Below are 19,163 nucleotides of genomic sequence, written 5' to 3' on the forward strand. Positions count from 1 at the left end.
CATGCTAGCATGCTAACTATGCTAACCATGTGACTTAGCTAACTTAGCTAATCATTTTTAGTAGTTTAATAATTCAACTATTCAATTATTTTAGCAGTTTTACTAAAAATGTTAACTAGCATGTTAACATGCTAGCATGCTAACTATGCTAACCATGTGACTTAGCTAACTTAGCTAATGCTAACTAGCATGCTAACATGCTAGCATGCTAGCTATGCTAACCATGTGACTTAGCTAACTTAGCTAATAATTTTTAGCAGTTTTTCTAAAAATGCTAACTAGCATGCTAACATGCTAGCAAGCTAACTATGCTAACCATGTGACTTAGCTTACTTAGCTAATCATTTTTAGCAGTTTTTCTAAAAATGCTAACTAGCATGCTAACATGCTAGCATGCTAGCTATATTAACCATGTGACTTAGCTAACTTAGCTAATCGTTTTTAGCAGTTTTTCTAAAAATGCTAACTAGCATGCTAACATGCTAGCATGCTAACTATGCTAACCATGTGACTTAGCTAACTTAGCTAATCGTTTTTAGCAGTTTTGTAAAAAATGCTAACTAGCATGCTAACATGTTAGCATGCTAACTATGCTAACCATGAGACTTAGCTAACTTAGCTAATCATTTTTAGCAGTTTTGCAAAAAATGCTAACTAGCATGCTAACATGTTAGCATGCTAACTATGCTAACAATATGACTTAGCTAACTTAGCTAATCATTTTTAGCAGTTTTGCAAAAAATGCTAACTAGCATGCTAACTTGCTAGCATGCTAACTATGCTAACAATATGACTTAGCTAACTTAGCTAATCATTTTTAGCAGTTTTGCAAAAAATGCTAACTAGCATGCTAACTATGCTAACCAAGTTACTTAGCTAACTTAGCTAACTAGCTACAGTGGGTAGGAGTCATAGTTGATGACAAGTAACAGTTACAATGGCTGAACAGTTAAAAAGTTCAGTAGTTTAAAGGGTTAAATTGTGTAACAGTGAAATATTGTAGTGAGGACTTTTATTTTGAAACAGTTTTTGGCAGAGGAAGCAGTTGAACAGGATGTGTAGTCTTTATAGGGCCAGTTTGTATGCTTAAAGCCTGAGACTGGCAGTTGAGGCAGGTGGCCCGAACACCTGCCATAGGATTCTAATTGCTTAACGGCCGTATTGTGATGTCATAATCATAATGTTAAGTCAATGGGGAAATTTTGATAGTTTTTAATTAATAGTTTAAAAAGTATAAAAGTTACAAAGTTGAAAAATACATAGCCCAAATGTCCTAAGTAAGACCTACGTAACAAAGTTTGAATGAAGTTTCTACGTTTAACGGTTGAAGCTGCATTAAACGCGTTAGAAGAAGAAAAATAAGAATAAGAAATTTTGGAAGAACAGTATAGTGCATTTTCATGCACTATAATAAGAAGAAGCCTAGGAAGAACAGTACAGTGCATTTTCATGCACTGTAACTAGAAAAGCTTTTCCTGAAGGAAATATAGTGCATGAAAATGCAAAAATATGATGAGTTCATATGGTTAAATTATTTGCTTGGTAGATAAGGTTTACTATAGTTGGAATGACTGAACAGTTAAATAGGTTGATAATTGAAATGGTTAAATTATTTAGGCAGATAGTTGACGATAACTAACAGTTGGAATGGCTCCAATGTTTGCTAGCAGTTATGCTAACTATGTTAACAAAGATAATAATGTTAACCAAGTAACTATGCTAACTAGTATGTTAACAATGTTAAAATGTTACCTATGCTAACCATATGACTTAGTTAACCTAGCTAATAATTTTATTAGTTATGATAACTATGCTAATTAGCATGCTAACTATGCTAACCATGTGACTTAGCTAACTTAGCTAATCATTTTAGTAGTTTTTGTTAAAAATGCTAACTAGCATGCTAACATGCTAGCATGCTAATTATGCTAACCATGTGACTTAGCTAACTTAGCTAATCATTTTAGCAGTTTTGCTAAAAATGCTAACTAGCATGCTAACATGCTAGCATGCTAACTATGCTAACCATGCTAACTAGCTACAGTTAGACCTACGCAACGCAGTTTGAATGAAGTTTCTACGTTAAACGGTTGAAGCTGCATTAACTGCGTTAGAAGAAGAAAAATAATAATAAGAAGAAGAAGAAGAAGAAGAAGAAGAAGAAGAAGCCTAGGAAGAACAGTACAGTGCATTTTCATGCACTGTAACTAGAAAAGCATTTCCTGAAGGAAATACAGTGCATGAAAATGCAAAAAATATGATGTAAAATATCATACAGAGTAAAAACAAACTATATTGGTTGCTAGGTAGATGAGGTTTAATATAGTTGGAATGACTGAACAGTTAAATAGGTGGATAGTTTATATAGTTAAATGATTTATTTGGTAGATAAGGTTTAATATAGTTGGAATGATTGAACGGTTAAATAGGTGGATAATTTAAATGGTTAAATTATTTAGGTAGATAATTGACGATAACTGACAGTTGGAATGGCTCTAATGTTTGCTAGCAGTTATGCTAACTATGTTATCAAAGATAATAATGTTAACCAAGTTACTTAACTTAGTTAACTTAACTAATGTTTTCATATTTAGTAGGTATGCTAACTAGCATGCTAACATGTTAAGTGTGCTAACCATGTGACTTAGCTAACTTAGCTAATCATTTTTAGTAGGTATGCTAACTATTTTAATTAGCATGCTAACATGCTAACTATATTAACCATGTTACTTAGCTAACCTAGCTAATCATTTTTAGCAGTTATGCTAACTATGTTAACCATACTACTTAGCTAACTTAGCTAATAATTTTTAGCAGTTTTGTTAAAAATGCTAACTAGCATGCTAACATGTTAGCATGCTAACAATGCTAACCATGTGACTTAGCTAACTTAGCTAATCATTTTTAGCAGTTTTACAAAAAATGCTAACTAGCATGCTAACACGCTAGCATGCTAACTATGCTAACCACGTTACTTAGCTAACTTAGCTAATCATTTTTAACAGTTTTGCTAAAAATGCTAACTAGCATGCTAACATGCTAACTATGCTAACCATGCTAACTAGCTACAGTGGGTAGGAGTCATAGTTGATGACAAGTAACAGTTACAATGGCTGAACCGTTAAAAAGTTCAGTAGTTTAAAGGGTTAAATTGTTTAACAGTGAAATATTGTAGTGAGGACTTTTATTTTGAAACAGTTTTTGGCAGAGGAAGCAGTTGAACAGGATGTGTAGTCTTAATAGGGCCAGTTTGTATGCTTAAAGCCTGAGACTGGCAGTTGATGCAGGTGGCCCGAACACCTGCCATAGGATTCAAATGGTTAAATTATTTGCTAGGTAGATGAGGTTTAATATAGTTGGAATGACTGAACTAGGTAGATGAGGTTTAATATAGGAATGACTGAACTAGGTAGATGAGGTTTAATATAGTTGGACTGACTGAACAGTCAAATAGGTGGATAGTGTAAAAGGTTAGCCTGAGAAACTGATAGGGTGCAGGTGGCCTGGCCACCTGGCCTAGGATTCTAATTGCTTAACGGCAGTCTTAATAGAGCCATATTGTATGCTTAAAGCCTGAGACAGAGTATATAGTTTAAAAGTTAAATGTAGATAGTGTAATGGATGTTGATAGACAGAAAGTTGAATGGATGTTGATAGGCAGATTGTTTAATGGATGTTGATTGATAGTTTAATGGGTGGATGAGTGAATGGTTTGAAGAGGATGAATGGATAGAAAGTTGGATGAAATGTGTCTTATATCCTTGTAGAATGTAGAGACACAGAGAGAGTTGGTCTAGTTCAGTAGAAAGCAGTTGATACAGGTGCAATCAGTTGAACTGATTCTTTGATGGGGCCTAGATGAGCAGCTGGAAGAAGATACAGGTGCAAATCAAGTTAATTAGTCCATTGTGATGTCATCAGCCCATGTTAAGTCTATGGGGAAATTTTGAGTAGTTTTTAATTAATAGTTTAAAAAGTATAAAAGTTACAAAGATGAAAAATACAAAGCCCACATGTCATAAGTAAGACCTACGCAACGCAGTTTGAATGAAGTTTCTACGTTAAACGGTTGAAGCTGCATTAACTGCGTTAGAAGAAGAAAAATAATAAGAATAAGAAGAAGAAGAAGCCTAGGAAGAACAGTAGAGTGCATTTTCATGCACTCTAATAAGAAGAAGAAGAAGAAGCCTAGGAAGATCAGTAGAGTGCATTTTCATGCACTCTAATAATAATAATAAGAAGAAGAAGAAGCCTAGGAAGAACAGTAGAGTGCATTTTCATGCACTCTAATTACAACATATATGAATGTATTGAAACATATGGCATTATCTATTTAGGGGGCTGTCTTTTTTGGACAGTTCTACTAAAGGTTATACTGCTTTGTGAATTACCCCAGTCAAAGTATTTACACAAATAAAGAAAAGTTTGATTTTCTGTAACTCCCTACTATTTACCTTTACTTATCCTTTTTAATAAGCATCAAGATAATCCGTGTAATTTTGGTCTTACTAACCTTAATTACCCCTCAATTAAAAAATAATAATAAAAAAAAAAATCGCAACTATTTTTGCAATTTTCACTTCCTCTCGCAATTTCTTTGCAACAAACAGCTAAAAACACCGCAACTTCCATCGCAATTTTTTAGAAAAGTTGTCGCGAAATCAGGCATTTTAGATCGCAACAATCTCAAAAAATCCTCGCAAAATCCTGGAGGGACTGAATAGGCTACAGCTCCTTGAAAACAATCAGATATAACTCTATAAAATCTATAAAGTCTATAAAAATGTATTTTTATGTTGTATTTGGCTGCTGTGTTTGACTGAAATGTAGACTATTCTTTTTTCATTTCAATACAGTATATGATACAAACCTCAGTTTAGATAATCATATTCACACATTTGTTTTTGCCTAATCGACATGACCATGATAATTGATAATATAAAATGAATGTGCACCTTAAGCAAATGATAAAAAATCTTTCAGAATGCTTTCCATTCTTCAACTGCATCGAATTGCATCGAATCGCATCGCATCGTACTGAATCGTTTTTTATGAACATGTATCTTTTCTTGTATCGAATCGTGCCCATGTATCTAGATGTGAATCGTATCGTCTTTTACATGAGAGATTCACACCCCTAGTTTGTATGCATGTGGAAGTGCCTGAAGAAAATAACACCCCAAATCCCCAAAAAGTGATTTTGTCTTAATACGGGCACTTTAAAGGTGTAGGTGGGCTATAGCATTCAGACTCAGAACATGCATACATACTTTTAGATGTGTCTGTATGTGTCTGACAGTGACATTTGTGTGTCTGCAGAGACAGAGAGAGAAAGAGCGAGATAAGAGGTGTAGACTAGAGGTCTGCACTGCCGCGGTAGACCCGCGGGTCCCGACGCAAAGGAGTGCGGCGCGGGACAACTTTTGAAATCTCTTTGTGGGAGCGGGCGGGATAAGAGAGGTGCGTTCGCGGGTGCGGGACAAACCGATGATTCACTGCACTCCCGCAAATGAAATATGTCCGGAAAATTAAATATGGAAATGATTAAAGTAGTGTTCATAACTATAGTTCAGCTGGATGTTCTGTTAGGCAGCATTAAAAATGGGGTTTAAGCATAACTGACGGATAGCAGGCCTATCCTATATTGTCGTTTACGTGGGTTCAATTTGTTCCTGCTGCTCATTGTCAAAACTCGAAATCGAAAGCATGACAGAGGAAGAGGGCACCAGACTAGGCCTACTTCAGTTGTTAGCCTACATTCAGAACCAAGAAACTGACATCTGGCATCTTTCTCAGGTGTGTGTGCTCCTTTCGTGAGACAGAAAGAAAAACTGAATAGGCTATCCCTCCTGCATGCGGGCTTTAGCGGGCAGGAGCGGGACATCATGTTACAGATGCGGGCGGGAGCGGGACTAAAAATTACACATTAATGCGGGAGCGGGACAGAATATTGCGGGAGCGGGCGGGCCTCTAGACCTCTAGTTTGTAAGTAGTAAGATCAATAGTACTAACCTTAACTTTCATTGGCCTTTCGAATGTCTTACTTTCACTTTCACGTCATTCGCTTAAACTTTCCTACTTGCTAGATTTGACCAATCTTCCATAGCCTACGTGCACAAGAAGTTTGAGTAGAACTGCTGATCTTCATTATCTCCCTGTTTGTTGACATCTTATCATGTATGGTATTATTTCATGATCGCTAAACGCTTGAGTCTTTTTAATGTTGTCATCAGTTAACTTCATTAAATTTTTAAAGGTTCATTTGTATGTAGGCTCTGCCGTTCAGTTGTGGACGTTCGTAAATTATGTTTATGGGCGGAGAAAGGCGCAGTTTACTCCATGGATTGAACGTTTGATAAATACGACGGAAACTTGGGTCTGACAGCGTTCGCAATCTGCGGTTTGTCCATGACGCTGATAACGCTACGTTCGCAAATGTACGTATATCTGGCCCTGAGGACCTCGTCCCACAGTTGACACACAATTGCATATGAGAAATATAGGCAGAGTTTCTGACACTAAAGCGTTCTACATACTTGACGCACCCGACCGGTAGCGCGACATTGTGACGTCAAAATGCTGGCACACCAGGATTTTAGCCAGGTAGTGCGAGGTAGCGCACCACTCATTTTTTTTCAGACGAGCGCGAAAAAGCTGAAACAGGAAGATGGACTAGTTCGAGGGCAAGTGAGAGTTGCAGTGTTTTGTTACAGTCGTGAATTTTTTAATAGTTTGCTGGATAAGTTAACAAAGTTACCAGCGAGAGTTGCAACACATGGAATTAAGAGGAAAGAATAGAAACAATTTATTTTCAAACAAAGGATATCTATTGTGCCAAAAACGTAATATTACGTTTTTCCTTACCATGCGTTGAGTGCCAAAAACGTAATATTACGTTTTTAGCTTTTTTTTTTAATTACGAAACTAGACACTAACACACCTTATATGTGATTTTGGGAACTCTGTGATGAATGGAAATTAAATATATGACGATCTCATGAAAACGCACAATCTGGACATTTTATCTGGACATTTTATCATAACTCGGTTGCCACTTTGGGTCGAATCAGTGACGCATGCATGGCAGCTCAAAACCAGGCCATTTTCATGGGTCTATCACTAGGTGGCAGTCACGCCAGGTCTCGCTGATCACTTCCCTGGAAAGTTTACAGGCAACACTTTATATTTCATGAAAGACGTTATATCTCCATTTCTAGAAAAAAACAGCGAGCCAGCTAACTAAACTGTTTAAATTATTAAAATTTCCCTCGGGATGACTAAAGTATCTATCTATATATCCATCTATCTATCTATCTATCTACCTGTGCGCACACCTTGGAAACTAGATGATAATGATGGTGATAGTTGTGAATAGTAGCAACCAAAGTCTGAAGCACCATCATCACAGAAGCTAGGTACTAGTGTTTCTTACTGCAGCTTCTTCTGCTGTGTAACGTAGTTAGCGTTAATCTTTTCACAACAGCGACACCTCTGTTCAGGAGAATATTGCAACTAGTGTCACAACCACCACGCGCAAGTATAAATGGTTACGGCGCTTCTGTGATGTCACATTGTCGCGCTACAGGCCGGGTGCGTCGAGTATGTGGGACGTTTAAATAGTAATGATACCGATATTGAAATTCTGGGGCGATGGCAATACCAATATTTAAAATTTCACTTTGGCCGATAACGATACCGATACCAATATTTTTTGATACACCTTTGCTGGCAACAAAATTTTCAAAATACATTTGAAATTCATATAAAGTGTATTTAGTTAATAATGTATGGCATTTTATAATTTGCATAATTACTAGTAGCTAAACATATTTCATTTGAATACTTTTAAACATCTTTAATGTGGTGTATAGGTCTAATTGAATGCACATTGGTGATGTGTAGGTGTAATTGAGTGACTTTAAGAAATACGTGAGAGTAATTAGCCTTCAGTCTCACAGTTTTAGGCTAGTGAATAAAAGTTGCGCATAGTGCACAAGGATATGTAGAAAAATTATGTTTTCTACGTCATTAGATAAAATAAATGTTAAAATAAATAAATGTAAAACAAAAAACGAACAAGTCAAAGAAACATTTTCTGGGATCAGATAAGTGTCTTGCAATGTTTATTAATGATTTTAGTGAGCACTACTGACAGACGTGACCTGAGCTAGCAGGATAGTTAGCAAGGAGCTCTCTCCAGATGTAAAAGTTTGTCATGGTTGCGTAGCCTATTTGCGTAAGCACAAAGTGGTCTATTTGCGTAAGCGCAAAGTGTGATTCTGTGCGTGTATGTGTGTGTGTGTGTGTGTGTGTTTGTGCTTCTGCGTGAGGCTATGCTCAATTTAACTCGGTAGGCCTAGTTGATCCATCTGGTCAATAGCCCCACATTCACGCCACTTTGTGATTAGATTAACACTATCAGACAGGCTGTAAAGTGTATGCGGGAATTTCTCGCATTATGATGGCTAGAGTTGCGTGACTTGAACAAATTATGCACAATGCCCACAATCCTGCAGTGAAATTTAGGCCCTGGAGAGAGAAGAAAAGAACTTTAATCTTGCATATCCCTCTGCAAATGGAAAGTTAGAATAACAGTCAGAATAACCACTAATATCGGCCGTTTCGCAGATGGCCAATGGCAGCAAAAAAGGCCCATATCAGCCGATACCGATAGCCTGCCGATATATCGGTGCATCACTACTAAATAGGATTCATGCATTATCATACTGGATATGTAACCATCCTACCTCTTTGTAACATATACCTCAGGTGGCTTTAAACACTATGTTCTATTCTCTATACCTAACTAACCTTTCATTTACCATATACAGACCTTACTGCCCTGTAATTGACCCTAGGCAGATGGGAAAGGCCCTTGAGTTGTGGATCTGCTTGAGGTTTCTTCCTATATGTATCTCCAATCCTAGGGAGTTTTTCCTCGCCCCTGTTACTCATAAGCTCTCTCTGAATGTTTTAACACTCTGTAAAGCGCCATGAGACATGTGTAATGTTTTGGTGCTCTATAAGTGAAATTAAATTGAAAATTTTAATTGAAGTTTGTTGTGCTTTGCTAGTTGGCTTTTAACAGCTACGATTAGCCATCCCTCAATCAATCAAGTTGTTTATCCTTCTGGGTATAAATGTGTGGCATCATTATGAACCTGAAAAACCCATGAAAAATCCAAATGGTCCTTTTAGGAAAGTTTGCCTTTTGTGGTGGTGCAGTCAGGATCTTCGCAGCAAAGGGGTGGTAGCACTTATTAAATTCTTAGTACTGTAAGTCATGATTATGAGAAAGAGAAGTCATAATTACAAGATAAGAATACAATGCTCCTCAGGCCAAATAAATTCCTCATTTTTTACAATGCATAACATGAGTTATGTTTCCAATTATATCTTAGAGATGGCTTATGAAATGCATGTAGATTTATGCATGATCTTGTCGCATGGCCAGAGAAAACTGTAATAAATCATTAGAAGAGTTTTTGGAAATGCATTAACACTTCTAACTGCTAATAGATTGATCCCTTAAGGCAATATGGTGAATGGAAACATGCATCTTCGCAATGGCTTTGATTGGCTTTTGCTCAATACCCAATACAGCTGTATCTATGTTCACAGGGGGATGGAATTCACCAAATCCGTGAAGCACTGAAGATCTTAGCCGAGAGGGTTTTAATCCTCGAAACTATGATTGGTATCCATGGTGAGTAGGTGGCCTGAGGCAGGGTCAGATACAGGCAGGGAAACCACAGGTCAGTGGTTAGGGATGTCTGTCTATCACCTCCCTCTTTTCTCCTTGAATACAAGGATGAATTGAGGACTTGAAGTAGGCGCTCCACTTCATAATCTCGCATCAGTCTGTTGTTACTGCTATTTCCGATAGGACATTAGTTTGCAGATGTACCGTGAGCTGCAAGCAGACCTTGAGCTTCTCGCTCGCAGGGTGCAACTGCTGGAGGCAATCATCTGGCCAGGTAATGTTCTTCCAATTTCATAACATACACTGACGATCCTGCTCTATTTGCAAGGATAAGTCAACATTTACAATATTTACATATACACTTGTTAGTCTGTATATTATACAAATATTAGCACCAGCATTTAATAGTGTGCAGAAAAATGAAGAGGAGCATGCTGTACACTACAAAACATTCCCCTGCAAAGTGAACAGGGGCTGATGTAAATCAATTGTCTAAGCACAGTTTGACAATTGACAATTTATGACGATAAACATTATTTTTTCTTCTTGGTGGCATGTATGTATAATATGGAACATAAACTATTTGCATTAATTTGTCTGAATTTACATAACATTTGCATAATTTAATATGAAATGCACAACCGTTTAAACACTGACTGCATTTTATAACTAATATTTGAATGTCAAAAGGTATCTATGGTGACTAAATGAGTACCAAAAATGACAGCAATTGGCTGAACTCTCATAACAAACTTTGAAGAAGTTTGAACTAATGTATTCTTTACCACAACAATGTATTCCTATAGATATTATTAAAATCAAATGCAATATTATATATTTTTAAAAAACTTTATAATTTTATCACATATATACAAAAACAATTAGAAAACAAAACAAACAAAATGATCAACCCATGAACAATATTGATTGCCTTATCATTACAATTTGTTCCTGTGACATATCAGCAGTGTTGGGAAAGTTCCTTTTCTACATGAACTAATTCAAAGTTCAGTTCACAAATTTTGAAATTAACTAGTTCAGTTCATAGTAATAATTCATATAGAACCACAGACAGTAATTATTTTATCTTAATTAAGTTTATGAAAGTTGGGCTTTCCACTTTACTCAAAGGCTGCAGGTCTCCGACAATATACTGCACCACCAGGTTGTCCAGCTGCGGCTGGGAGATGACAACGGCGCTGCTACTGTGGAATTTGGGTCAAGGATCTGTCTTGACTGTGTTTTGATTTTTTTATTTGCTTGCACATCCCTTGAAAGGCTAGCCGAGTTTTAGTCTGGCTTTCACCAGACCAAGCCCAATCTTTTAAGCAAAAAGAAATTGCTGGCAGATCAGGCTGGGTTCACCCAGCCTAGCCGAGTGCTTCAGTTCAATGTGCCGTTTCAGGTTTGCTGTGGATGTGACTGGATTTTCTTTTTGAAAGCCGGCGGGCAAATTTTGCACAGAAATATAACATTTTTCCCATCCTCACCGACCTTGACATAAAACTCGTTTAAATGGTCATACGACGTCTCCTTGCTGCTTTGTCGCCTACATGCTGCTTTTTGTTTTGATGACGCATGTGGCGATGCGACAGTGGTGGCTGGTGTTGCCAGATTGGGTGTTTTTTATGCTACATATTAAGGCCTGTTTACGGTGTGTTTTAGCCGGGTTTTGGCCTGGAAGGCTCTATAGAAATCTGGCACCTTATTGAACGAAGTTAAACTGAGAGAGCGTGCCGTTCATAGACACCAGAATGAACGAGTTCACAGTTCATCAGGCAGTAATACAGTACGTTCAGTTCACGGTTGCCCAAAATATGAACGAGTTCATGGACTATCGTTCATGAACTATCGTTCAGGCACAACACTGCATATCTGTACTTTAGTCCTCATCCTGTCGTTAACATGTAAGTATGGTCCACTTTCCCCATTTGTTTAACACATTGTTCCTCTCTTATTTTATGAGTCAAACATTCCATTATATATACTGTATTTCACTCACTATTTTCAGCCATTCGTCTCGTGTTGGTGGATATGGTTTGTACAATATTTTCATAATGGCCTTTTTACAATTTTAATTTAATTTTAATTTAATTTAATATCACTTATAGAGCGCCAAAACATTGTACATGTCTCATGGCGCTTTATAGAGTGTTAAACAATCAGAGAAGGCCCATGAGTAACAGGGGCAAGGAAAAACTCCCTAGAATTGGAAATACATGTAGGAAGAAATCTCGAGCAGATCCACGACTCAAGGGCCTGACCCATCTGCCTAGGGTCAGTACAGAACAGTAAAGTCTGTTTACATGATAAATGAATAAGTTAGTTAGGTGTAGAGAATAGTACATGGTGTTTAAAGCCACCTGAGGTGTATGTTACAAAGAGGTGGGATGGTTACATATCAATGCATGAATCCTATTTAGTGTCAGAAAGTTAAAATAGTCCAGTGTAGGAAATGAATTGTCCAGGGGGATCAGGAGTTGTCATAGGGCAAGTAGTGGATCGCTAGGCTGCCCGGGCCAGGAATCCGGGCAGGGGGACAGCAATAGGCGATGATAGGGCAGTCGTAGGGATGGGACTTCAGGTGAGATGAGGGCCAAACACAAGGATGGCTGATGACTTGTAATGGGGAAGAGAGAGAGAGATATAGAGTGGGTTAGTATTAGCCTAGTCGTTACCATCCTACGTACTTCCGCCCTAAATTTGATTTAGGTCTTGCACGTAGTCTGGCCCAACCCACATTATACGGCTTGTGTGTAGCCGAGCCATTCAGCGAACAGTTGAGTGATGACGTGAAACTTGCCTGCCGAGTTGCTTATAGTCCAGCAAAGCTTGTTGTTCAACAGCATAGCAACAATGACAACGGAGGAAGAGACGCTAGAAGCTATCCACGAAGTTGTCTCAACTCTCGAGGGCATCACACAATTAAAGCAGGAACAAGAGGCTTGTCTTGTCAATTTTATAAATGGCAAGGAAGTCGTATAACTCTCCTTCCAACTAGCTTTGGGAAAAGTTTGATTTGATGGTGATAACTAAACCTAAACGCACAAGTGTACTACATGCATCAGTACTTATCATGTTTTCAAATAAACGTTTGCTGCTCGTTATTCTCCCCCCTACTCTCAAATTACCTTTACAAAATCAATGCGGCAATGTTAGGCCTACTTAAGGAATGGAATGTTAGTAGCTACTAGCTAGCCTACCGAGCGGGGCTCAAGGCGAGGCGGTGTGTCTTGACGTGAGCTAGCCGGTTACCGAGCGGGGCTCAAGGCAAGGCTGCTGTGATTGTGCTTGACTGGGACTAGCGGTTACCGAGCTGTGCTCAAGGTAAACCGCTCCGTGTTTGTGTTTGACAGACTGAGGCTAGCCTGTGGCCGAGCTGGGCTCAAGGCGAGGCTACCATGCTTGTGGACAGTAACGTTAGCCAGTCACCGACCGTGGCTCAAGGTGAGGCTGCGTTGTTTTATGCAGAACAACTGTTACTTTAACCGAGCAAGCTCCAGGTTAAATAACACGTAGGTCATCAGTACAATCCAACTTATCCGAGAGTGTAGTCTGAACAGCCCGTGGGGGACGAAGTAAACTCCGTAGCTCCGACGAAGTCACCGGGCTGCGTAGAACAACAATTGTCTGATAAGCGGCGAGAAGAGATAAGAGGAAAACTGGCGTGTGACGAGCTGATATAATCTTGGTGACGTGACGCTTTTGGTAGACAACTCTCGGTCTGTGGCTGGCGCAACAGAGATATATCCACTACGAAGAGACTGCCCTGGCGGTCAGGTAGCCTACAAACTAGCCAGCGGTCTGTTTACTACTGAGAGTAGAAGTGGGAAGCGTAAGAACCTAAACTGGAAGCGGAATTGGTAAGCGTAAGAGCCTGAACTCCGGCGCACAGCATACGTCATTACCAAACGTTGCTAATTGGTTAAGGGAACTCCAATGATTTTAAACCTCAAAATAAGCACCCACCCATTACGGAGACAGATTATTATTACATTGTGCCAGACTGTATGACGAAGAGAAACGTAGTCACAGGCGGTAAGGACCAGGCTAGGTTAGTATTACTATAAATAAAAATGGTTAATATCAATAAGTATGTGATTGGTACCAGGGTAGTAAATTCACGGTGGCCACGGCGGCCATGGCCGTCGTTGCCCCTTGTGTTGGCCGTGATGCCCCTTTGAAAATCAAAGGTTTTTTCTTTCAATATTCTGCTTTGCGTCCGTCTAATAGCGATTTTCATTTAGCCTATGGCCTGTCAAAATAATCTTAGCATCACAGCGCAAATTAATTCAGTCTTACGCAGTGGAGAAAATAACAGCACATGGCAAGAAACAAAGTGCATCCAAATTCACCCATTCTTCTCAGTTGAAATACTTGCGATCGCAAAGTAGCCTACTCATCACACAGACACATGTATCACATCACATGAAAGAGCTTTTTCTCAGCTTTTAAACGATGTTGCCGCTAATTGCTGTGGTTAACGGTTCGCCAGAAAAGTAAAAAATATGATTTAATTGAATCATAACTTCTAAATAAGGTTCTGCACCCATCTCCCATTCATCTCGGTGGAATACTTCACGAACCCTTCGTTCAACACACGACAAACCATATATCAGAATAAACCGCAGACCTTAACGAACACAGAGGTGTAAAGCAGTCCCCTGTACAGTTAGCCGTTCCAGAGTATTCCGGTTTTAAATTGACAGTAAGGTCTACATTCATGTCTCCAACTTTGGTCTTTAGGTTTCAAAATGTGTTTAAATTGTTCTACATGATTTCATAACAGGCCAAATACAAAATAAATGTTATATTGCCTAGATATCGGTAAATATTAAAAACAGAGGATATACAGCTGACTAAGAGTTTGTGAAAGGAGCCTTAATGATCACAAAATGCTAAGCATGCATCTAGGCTATTTGAGTTTCTTAAAGCTGAGCAGTGCTTAAATTGTTCAATACATGATGTACATGTTTTACAGTTCTATGTAATATGTCATGTTTCATGTTTTTGTAATGTTTCATGGACTACTGCTAGGAATAGGCTAAATACAACTTTGATTATTTTTATAGCATACTACTGTACTACTGTACTACTGTTAACTTTTGGCCTTGGTGCCCTGACATGTGGCCTTTGTGCCCCCCACCAAATATGCCCAACTGAAGGCCAAGTGGCCTTGCCCATAAAATGGTGAAATTCCGAGTCTGATTGGTACTATATAGTGTTATACCATAGTGATAATAGGCAGAGTGAGAGTTGAGAGGGGGGGGGGAGGGGAGAGGAGGGGTTGTACGGCGTGACACATGAAAAGTCCATGACAGCACTATGCTATAGCAGCATAACTTAGGCATGGTGAAGGGTAGTCAACACCAGTGCAGGTATGGTCAGTGACCACCATCGCACGCATGACTGGGGTGCCAGTCACACAAGGAGACAGCAATGTGGTCCATTCCAAAAAAACCTGAGGTGGTTGAAGTTCCACACTGCACCATACCTAACTATGGGAGGCACTAAAGAGGTATGTTTTAAGTCTAGACTTAAAAATAGGGAGGGTGCAACTTTATATTATCTGAAGACATTGATCGCAAGAATCTAACATTCTAAGTAACAGCAAAGCAAAGCAACTTCACTTGCAGTTGTAGGGTACTAAAAATGTGTGCAGCAGCTACAGTAACCAAAGTATAGTCGGTTCTCCCGCCATGGTTTTGGAAATCACACACCTGCTGCATCTGAAGGCCCACGCATGAGGCCTACGACTATCACTCTACACGCCTCTTGTTGAACGTCACATTTTAATTTGCTAGCTGATCCTGCCTCCTGGCTCCCCAAAATACCAGATCATGTGAACAGATCAGCAGGCCGGCAAATTTTCACCTCGTTTTCAGACACACAATGCTGCAAAAAGACATCTCCCCTTCCTGCAAATTTTGCGTGATCTCTGTGTGAAAAGGGCTACTGTGTGTGTGTGTGTGTGTGTTGGGGGGGGGGGGGGAGGTGATGAAATGGTGTGTGTGTGTGTATGGGGGGGGGGGTAATGGGGTGTGTGGGTATCGGGTGTGAGTTTGGGGTATGCTGCATGGTGTGTGTGTATTGGGGGGTGGGGAGTGGGCTGCCTACACTGATTTTTAGATGGAATATTTCCATTTAAACATTTTGAAGAACATAGTAGTTCTGTTTTGCAGAGACCTGCAATACTTTTGTATTTAATGTAGAAAAAGTAATCTTGCTTATTAAATATTTGTTTATTCCCTTTTGAGAGATAGACCTGATCTACAGGAAACAATAATCTGTCTTCCAACAGAGCCAGATATTGGATCAGGAGATGGACCCTTTAGCACCACATCAACTGAATTCTCCCGGAACAAGAGAAGGACACGCCCTTTGCCACCTCATGTCCTATCTCTTCAGACAGCAAATCAACATTTTCATGGGAAATGATCCTTTTGACAAAGAAGTTACGAAGATATTGATCTTCTCAGATGTCTCTCAGAGGCAACACCACTCTAATATCCTTTCATTTCACTGATTTTGTAGTTATCCATGATGTCCTCCCCAGGACATATGATTTAGTAAATATGGGTGAAAACCTCAGGGAAGATGGGTGGATGTTGTGGGGACTGCCTTCCTGGAAATCTCTTGCACATTCTCCATCTGTTCATTGTACTTGTATTCTCACCAGAAATGCATTCCTGAAAGTGAAGTTGCCTGTAGATATACAACATTCTAGGAAACAAAGAAAAGCAAATTGGAAACATGTACATGCTTAAAGTATATATGCATGGTCTGCAAGTAACCAGTTGTTTGTTGCATTACTCAAACCATAATTGTGTAATGTCCTTCCTGTATGACACTAAGACCAACGTATTTAAAATGTTGTAATATTTGTTTAATCCATTTGTAGAATCATGAACACATGTAGGGGCCCTGTAATACATAAATTCTCATTCCAAAATGAAGCATATAGCTTGGGTTAATGCTTCTATTTAGTGTGTCACTCTGTTTTGTTCACATTTGCATAAAATAATGCATAGAAAGCATATGATACTTGAATGCATAGAAAGCATATGTTACTTGAATGCTTTTCAGTGAATTTCTACTCTCTTTCAGTGAATTTCTTCTCTCTATATTTACTCCTGCAGTATTATTAAAGGAATGTCTAACTTGTTTCCTGTCCATAATGTTAAGGCAGTACATGTATTGATATTGTATTAGTTTAGCATATTTTGACTCCTCATTGTCAGTTTTATGCATTCAAAATGACATGAACTAACATCAGGTCCCTAGAACCTGATAATGTAATAACTCCCAATAATGTAATAAAAACAATCCCCTCATAACTCCAAAAAAACATGTAATGTAATTCCTGATAATGTAATAAAGTGCATTTCCCAATAATATTATAATGTCTGTACCGATAAAGTAACAAAAGTGGGTAGGTAAGTGCCGTGGGGAAGTGGGGTAGGACAGTAAGAAACTAGAGGTTAATGGTGCAGGACAGTAGGCAGTGGCACGGGACAGTAAGCATGTGGCACACACCGCCAACAACAGTTTTTTTCTTTATCCTACTGCTACTGTATTTACTCATCTGTTGAACTTGACAATAACTTTCACAAGGAGCCACTTCAGCCAAACTACTTGGATCCTGTTCATCACTGCACTGCAGCTACACTCATTATTAGATTAGGGGTAATTTCACAATCAGGTTGTGCGCATTGTTTCAAAAGGGTCAAAAATGGCCCCAGCCATGGCGCGACTGGCTGGGGCTGGGGCACCTGCACCGTACGCCGGCGACCGGGTTCGATTCCCGCCCCGTGGTCTTTTCCGGATCCCACCCCGACTCTCTCTCCCACTTGCTTCCTGTCATTCTCTACTGTCCTATCTCATTAATAGCATAAAAAGGCCAAAAAATACTTTAAAAAAAGGGTGAAAAATTAAACCATCAAAATGGAGGAAAATACAGTAGCTGTTAAGTTAGCTGATGATTTGTTGACAGGAGTTGGCTGGCTAAATGTTAATTTGCCAGTGTCCTATGAGGTAAAGCCAAAGGGTGCCAGGGATCTTCTGTGTAGAACCAATGTCACTGAACTGTAACTTAAGTTGCTGTTTGCTCCAATACAGTCACACGTTTTTGGGGGGATTGCACAATTTCATAATATACTTAGAGAAGTCATCCATTGAGAGCTAGCTGCTATTATATGGGCTAGTTCAGAGGTTACGCCAGTCCTTTTGAGCGCACACGCCTGGGGCCTCATTTATAAAGCGTTCTTACGCACAGATTTGATCTTAGACCGTGCGTACGCTCAAATCCATGCCAACGCTCAGATTTATAAAAACCGTCTTTGACGTGGAAAAGTGCTTATCTCCACGTCAGGTTCAAACTTGACGTACGACAATTTCCTTGTGGTAATGCCGGGGTACTGCAAGTAATCTGAGGTCTAAGTGCGATGCATTTTAAAAATTCCAATGTTAAAAGTGAATAAACTTTTTTGAGAGGTGGATAAACTCTAATAAGAGGTGGGTAGGCCTAAACTCTATTTCTGAAATTTCAGGTGGATAAACTGCGTTTATTCGCGTTTAGCCTCCACTACATCCTTATTTGCGCTCATAGGCCTATTCCCAGCTTCGTAACAGAAAGGTAATATTTACCTGTAAGCTATACAATGTAAGCTATAGATATTTTATATCATATATAGCCTACACAACCAAGGACGGAAGTTATCCTCTGAAAGCAGGGCATCTTCATATTTAATGTTGCGTAGTGCAGAGCGCGCACATGTTTGCTTTTTTTGACTGGCAGTGCCCAAGATCAGATGACAATACGTGAGTTGAATAATGTAGGATAAAATATAAAGGTAAGCCTAAAGCTTATAGGACAATGTTTAAGCCATTGGACATTATTGAAAGAAAATGATAGCAAAGATATGCAGAATGAATGAAAAATGAACGGCGAACTAGGCTACTTTTTCAGCAAAAACATAGCCTACCCTAAAAGAAACGTTAAGCCTACATGACATATAACGCTTATAATTTAGTCCTCTGTTTTGTAGGCTAAATCAGCATATTACCCTGGGTCATGTTGGAAACGTACAGTAGCCTACTGTACCATAACGTACAGGATTATATAGGCCTAGAGGTCTTTCCTTCATAAGCTAGGCCTACCCATTTTTTTTCTACAAAGTAGGCCTAAACATACGAAATGTTGATTATTCACATTACTGCAAGCAAAAGGAATGAAAGCGAGCAGAGGACAATGGACATGGATGCATACGATCTCTTTCCAGAAAGCTTTGCTGGAAAAAACATAATTAGTTAAGCTATTCGAACTGACGCATATAGTTAACATCAGATGGCATAGGCTAGGCCTATACAATGTTTTCAATATATCATTTTACATAAGCTACAGTTTTTAGGCCATTGATTTCATTAAAACATATGCTAATGATATTGATGAGGGGGTGTT

The 19,163-nt window shown here is 39.0% G+C and overlaps 1 protein-coding gene across 7 annotated transcripts in view; it reads left to right on the forward strand.

Annotated features, from left to right (window-relative positions):
- Positions 1-17,051, forward strand: part of emid1 (EMI domain containing 1) — a 195,222-nt gene extending 178,171 nt beyond the window's left edge. For 2 of the 7 annotated variants that reach the window (XM_076271405.1, XM_076271404.1), the window contains 3 exons: positions 9,622-9,706; positions 9,895-9,977; positions 16,005-17,051. In XM_076271405.1, coding sequence (XP_076127520.1) covers positions 9,622-9,706; positions 9,895-9,977; positions 16,005-16,229 — 393 coding nt within the window. In that variant the 3' untranslated portion in view covers positions 16,230-17,051. Of the gene's footprint in view, positions 1-9,621; positions 9,707-9,886; positions 9,978-16,004 lie in introns of those variants that run through there. The other 5 variants (XR_012983739.1, XM_076271409.1, XM_076271408.1 and 2 more) reach the window with 5 other exon arrangements.
- Positions 17,052-19,163: the final 2,112 nt, after the last annotated feature.

This window comes from Alosa pseudoharengus, unplaced genomic scaffold (assembly GCF_046254945.1).
Source record: "Alosa pseudoharengus isolate Yale_2024_CS ecotype anadromous, Long Island Sound unplaced genomic scaffold, YU_APseudo_1.1 YU_APseudo_1.1_scf_6, whole genome shotgun sequence".
Classification (NCBI taxonomy): Eukaryota; Metazoa; Chordata; class Actinopteri; order Clupeiformes; family Clupeidae; genus Alosa; species Alosa pseudoharengus.